General features: G+C 58.5%; 2 protein-coding genes across 2 annotated transcripts in view; one reads left to right on the top strand and one right to left on the bottom strand.

Annotated features, from left to right (window-relative positions):
- The window catches only part of LOC113207322 (uncharacterized), a 2,394-nt gene extending 394 nt beyond the window's left edge, over nucleotides 1–2,000 (bottom strand). The window contains exons 1-2 of the mRNA XM_052269927.1: nucleotides 1,810–2,000; nucleotides 3–1,603 (exon numbers count right to left, since the gene is read on the bottom strand). Of these exons, the coding sequence (XP_052125887.1) occupies nucleotides 3–1,600 (1,598 nt within the window). The 5' untranslated portion in view covers nucleotides 1,601–1,603; nucleotides 1,810–2,000. The remainder of the gene's footprint in view (nucleotides 1–2; nucleotides 1,604–1,809) is intronic.
- A 1,105-nt stretch (nucleotides 2,001–3,105) lies between these two features.
- LOC113207319 (uncharacterized) lies at nucleotides 3,106–5,585 on the top strand. Its single transcript, XM_026423833.2, has 2 exons — nucleotides 3,106–3,291; nucleotides 4,006–5,585. Exon 2 carries the CDS (start codon nucleotides 4,009–4,011, stop codon nucleotides 5,389–5,391), a length of 1,383 nt encoding a protein of 460 aa, XP_026279618.1. The 5' UTR covers nucleotides 3,106–3,291; nucleotides 4,006–4,008; the 3' UTR covers nucleotides 5,392–5,585.
- Nucleotides 5,586–5,724: the final 139 nt, after the last annotated feature.

Raw genomic sequence — 5,724 nt, 5'->3', positions numbered from 1 at the left:
ACGACTTCACCTCGATATGAAGCAAAGGGTTGAGCCACATGGCGCTCTTGACCGGGTCCCTGTGGATCCAGGCGTGGGCGCAGGTGTCCCTCGGCAGCTCAGTGGTGAGCGTCCTCAGCAGCGGGGCGACGTCGGGGGTGATGGCCAGGAGGAGCGCGTCCGACGCGTGACGCACGTGCAAGTGCTGCAGCTGACGCAGCGCGGGCACACTAATCCACACGAAGCCAGCGGCTTTGTGGACCGTCGCACATGTGTCGCCAGGGTCATGGGAGTAGAGCCCAATAGAGAGAGGGTTGTTCTTAGGCTGCTCCCGGCGCCGACAACCCTCGCTCAGCACGGAGTAGTAGTCCAGGAGGCAGACCTCGCAGGCGTCCAGGTCGCCGCAGACCACCAGGAATGATGTCACCTCCACGTGAAGCAGAGGGTTCAGCCACATGACGGTCCTCACCGAGTCCCTGTGGATCCAGGCGTGGGCGCAGGTCGCCACCGTCAGGTCCGTGGCGAGCGTCCTCAGCGCCGGCGCGACTTCGGGGTTGATGGCGAGGAGCAGGTCGTCCGGCACGTTGCTCACGACCAGGCGGCGCAGGTGCCGCAGCGAGGGCAGCGCGGCCAGCAGCGGCTGCAGCAGATGGAAGTGCTCGTCCGGCAGGGACCGACTGCTAAGGTAGAGAGCGATCACCTCCACGCGGGAGCCCACCGACGAGAGCGCCCCGAGGAGGTCCAGGGCAACGTCCACCTCCACGTCCGGGATGCCCCCCGGGTAGAAAACCAACCCCACCTCATGGAGGTGCAAGGCGCGCCGCAGTAGCTCGGCGGCCGGCGCGCTTTCATGGCAGTGCCTGCTCACGACTAAGTGGAGCCTCCTCAGCGACTCGCAAGCCGCCACGGCCTCCAGCCCGGGAAGCAGGGTGCTTTGCAGTTTCTGGAGGCCCTTAATGGCCGCCAGCAGGGGTGCCGTCGACGCCGGGGCTGGAATGAAGACTGAGCGGAGATTGACCTCACGGAGGGTGGCGGCGTGCGCGGCCAGGATGAAGTCAATAAAGAACGTCGTTTGCTCGCGCGAGCCACCTGAGCCGCACGTGAAGACCTCGAGGGACGAAGGCGGCGCCTGCATGCCTGGGTCGCCAGTTATTCGTGGAGAGAACCCGCGAACTTCCAGCTTTTTCAAACCAGACGTTGACCCTACCGTCTGCCAGGACTGCAACGACACAAAGTACTGAAAGTTGACCGAGAGGCGCCTGAGGCGGCCGAGCTCCGCCTGCCTGCGGATCACCTGAGAGGCGCGGTGCCCGCCATAGGCCGCGCTGCTGCGGGTGTAGTCGTTCAGCACCAGGCTCTCCACGGCGCACGTGGTCCAGTGGTACGACGGCCGGTCCCTCGCCGGCAGCGTTACGGTCAGCTCGGCCAGGCAAGGCGCGATGCGCAGCACCGCGTCCGGCCGCGACCGCGGCGAGTTGCCGTTGAGCCGCTGGTACCGCCACGCGTCCGGGTGCAGCGCTAGGCCCGCGAACCTCTTGCACACCAGGCGGAGGGAGAACAGGTCCGTCACGGCCACGTGCCGCATCACCATCACCAGCACCTCGTCCGGTAGCGACTCCATGATCTGCAAGCACACGATGGGGGAACATCAGCCTAGAACGAGGTTCCCGAAACACGAAGATGCCTACGCTGATACAGGCGGTACATCTATTTAGCTGCAATGCGACCTTTGTGGCTACTTCAATGGAATCGACACCCTCGATGTATCGAATAAAACTGTTGCAATACCGGGTTCTGGCGCATAGACGCTACTCAGTCGACTGACCTTACCTTCACCCAAAGAGTTCTCGGAGGCGGGCTGGGCCACGTAGGTGCTGACAGGACCGCCGCGACTCGGCCTGCAACCCGCTGCAGCTGGACCGCTATAGAAGACCGACTGGACTGAGAGACTGGGACTGGGACCAAGACTCAAGTCAAGACCTAGACTGAAGCAGAAGGCCCTGGCCTGAGGCACCACCAGACACGGGGCCTGGGTATTTCCGCCAGCCCGAGACGCTCCGCTTGTCGGCAACGAGCGGGGGAAAAGTGGGGGGGGCTTCCCCTCTGAGGTCAGAGTGGAGTCTTGGACAAACACAGAAAAGCCCCTTTTGAACTCGACGGGCGACGGGCCAGGGCTTGCACGACATGAGCCTTGTCTGGAGGCTGGAGTTGAGACTGATAAATCATGAGACTTCGGCCTGATATGAGACCACTGACTGCTACCGGACGCCTGACGACGCCCCTTCCGTGTGGGCCTAGCACCCTTCGAGTCCGGCCAGGCTCAGGCTCAGTCTCAAGACGCATCGGTCTCTCATATCGTGCAAAGCCCGGGCCAGCACGCGATGCATAGGCAGACCAGCCTAGGTCACTCTCTTCCCCTCCCCCTCTCGCTTCTGCTTGCCATTTTTGTTGTTCTTACTACCGCTCCTCGCTCCATTGGAACACCCCACTGCTTACTTGCTAAAATGAGCAAATTTTTGGAGAAAAATAAAATAAAGAAAAAACCGTTTTTTGCGTGATAAAACATTGAAATCTGTCGGTGCTCAATCGCAAAGTCACCACAAAATCTAGGTTTCAACATTAGCAAAAATGCTCTTGTTGTTAAAATGCTCTACTTAGACCGAAATAGTGAAATAACAAACAGGCAAAATACCACGTGAAAAGGGGGGTGTCAAGAAAACACCGCGGAGCACTACAAGGGGGGGGGGGGGGGGCAAAATGCGTCACGTGGTTGGCCCGAAGGTACTGCCCAAGTCTAAGACCGCATAACGGCGCGATAAGGGAATCAAAATGTGTCAACCTGCTCGTTCATGCCGCTCATCGTTATCGGACGGCCTGTCACAATATAACCTTTACCACCGTGCCTTTGTCGTGGACAAACGGAGAACACAGTCACTCCTAGACTCTCTTTGCGAAACGTTATCGCCGCGACTTAACTTTTCGTTGAGCGAAATAGTCTAACTCGCGAAACAGTAAATGAAAATAAGAAATAACTAACTCAAACCTCACTGTGATCGAGGCGGAGGGCGGTGCGGCAGCAGTTGTCTGCTGCGGCTGCAGTGTGCTGCAGTAGTGTTGTTCGTTGCGGCGTGCCGTCGCGGCAGCAGACAGCTCAGCTCACTCAGCGTCCAGCCGCCGCGCCGGTCGACATCGACACGGCAGCTTGTTTCTGCGGCGCTTAACTACTCCAACATTCTGAAACGGCATCTTCGCCGATCTTGGGCTAGAAGTTGGGCTTGAAAAGTCAACTCTGACTTCTTAATCATTATTGAGGTGAGCTGGTCAACAGTAAGCAGTTTATAACGTACCGTACCCGTGGCTGGCGTCCGATCGAGTTTTGAAAAAAAGAGGAAAATGCTGTAGTGCTACAATGCGGTAATGTACGAGTAAGAAATGCGGACCGAAACCTTTTATGGAACAATGTACATTCACTAAAGTCTTGTCACGCGTGACCGTGACGTCGTGGCTTAGCATATGCACGGGCCCTGTGAAATGTGAAGCTGCCGATTTAACTACGCTTTGCCGTTTGAGGCCACGGGCAACACGCCGGCACGCCTAAAGGTGTGTCTGGAGCTGCGTCCAGACAAGAGGGTCGCTTGGGTTGTTTGGGTCGCTGTGGAGTCTGCGCAGAGATCCAAAACGCGGCCTCTGCGCCGACTCAGAGATCTCTGAGTCCAAGCAACCAAAGCGACCCTTTTGTCTGGACGCAGCTCTAGTGTCGCACAACGCAACGGACGGTGTGCTGGGTTGCCTACGCACTGGCCATAAGGGCCACCTAAAAACATTGAGGGAGCGGAGGTGTGATCTGCGTGAGCAAGCCTACACGACGCGCGGCCCGCGGCGTGGCTCCGTCGCTGCGCCCTTCGCGAGGTATAGCACGCGGCGTCGTCGTGGAGGGGCGCGTCGCGGCGACGTGGTGTGCGCCTTGGAAACACTGTAACCACATTGCAATCTTTCATATTTACCCACCCTATCATGTCCCAACAGAGCATGGACCAGCTGCCGGACGACGTGCTGGTGGAGGTGATGCAGCACCTGGCCGTGCCGGACCTGTTCGCCCTCCGCCTCGTGTGCAAGCGGCTCCGGGACCTCGCCCTGCATCGGGACGTGTGGCGGCTCCGGACGCTCAAGGAGAAGAACCCCTGGACCTGCACCGTGCTACGCCTGGCGCCGTGCCTCAGGAAGATGGCCCTCGTGCTGCCGTTGGAGAGGTGCCACGTGCCCTACACGACCAAGTGCGCCGTGGCCGACCTCGAACTGCGCGTGAACAGGGCCGGCTCCCCGCACGCAGCCTTCGTCATCCGCAACCAGGAGGCGCTCGGCCGGCTGAGGCGAGTTAGTGTCAACATACAGTATGCGTCTTACTCTGGGCTGACTGTCCTACTGGGGGCACTGGCGTCGACGGCTGGCCTGAAAAAGCTGGAACTTCCGACAATGGACTGGATTGAACGATCACTGATGGGTCCCGTTGTCCGCCACCCCCGCCCCGTGTCAACTGCGTCCCTAGAAATATTTCGTGGCAGCCCAAACCTTGCGTACGAACCTTTCTGCAGTTGCATACTAACTGGACACAGCGCCACCCTGCAGGTGGTTTACCTCGACGTCTGGAACGTCGACACTTCGTTCGGAGCCTCGCTTGCGCCCCTGATGGCCCACATGCCCAACTTGAGGGAGTTGCACTCACCCCTCCTCCCCGGTATGGATGCTCTGGCAGCTTGCGCCTCTCTGCGGGATGTGTCCTTCGAGTTGACGTCGGCCACGCAAGCGGTCCTCTTGGCGGCAGCAGAGTTCTTCCGGCGCGCCACCCGGCTGCGCGATGTGTACCTGAACTGCGAAAAGGCAGACTCTGACGACGTCCCAGGCGTCGTCGGCGTGAACCTGGCACTGGCACTAGCCTCGTCCGGGAAGTCTCGCGTGCAGGACCTGACCCTCTATAACGCGAACGTCGAGGACGCCGTTGATTGCCACCACCAGCAGCTCCTCGGCGCGCTGCCGCAGCTGCCGGCCCTGCGGTACCTGAGGCTGGACGGCCCTCCCGAAGCTGTGCTGGCCGCCATCAGCCCTGCCGCGGCCCCGGCCCTGCGCACCCTCGTGCTGCGCCCCTGCCCCGAGATTAGATGTGGCCACGCGTGGCTGCACAGCGACCCAGTCAGGGCGGCCTTGACGGCGAATCCCTTGCTGCACATTCAAGTGTTTACACCATCAGAGTCTGAGTGTGTTCTAAGCAAACCTTGCGAGACGTGCGCTCTGGGCTGTCATCCGGAGCTGTTGTATGCCGAGTTACTCTGTTTTTTCTCTCATGACCCTGAAATGGAATGTTCAAACGAGCACGATGTTACTGGTGGTTGCGTGTGGATCCATATTCCTCATTAAGCCTTGTCTCAGAGCTGTTTTTTTGTTCTGAATTGTGCTGTAGTCCTATCCTGTGTTGTCTACTATGATGCATGAACTAGATTAATATTCTTTTTCATTTAAGATGTTATTTTTGGTGTAAAATAAATAGTTTTGTAATTTGTTGTACTGTTTCTCGTTCTCTGAAATAAAATATGAGAGGGGGAGGCACGAAACGAGTGTTTAATACGATTTTTTTAAAAGCACCTCAGTAATTTTCAGACGCATGCGTCATATGTGAGAACGCCGCCTGGTATTTAAACAATGAACGCTAAACTCTAGGGAAGATTGCCTATTCACTACTTGGCTGGGGGG

The sequence above is a fragment of the Frankliniella occidentalis genome, unplaced genomic scaffold (genome assembly GCF_000697945.3).
Source record: "Frankliniella occidentalis isolate FOCC.00 unplaced genomic scaffold, Focc_3.1 Scaffold106, whole genome shotgun sequence".
In the NCBI taxonomy this organism is placed as follows: domain Eukaryota; kingdom Metazoa; phylum Arthropoda; class Insecta; order Thysanoptera; family Thripidae; genus Frankliniella; species Frankliniella occidentalis.
The sequence above is the reverse complement of the archived record's forward strand: the minus strand, read 5'-3'. Positions and strand labels throughout refer to the sequence as shown.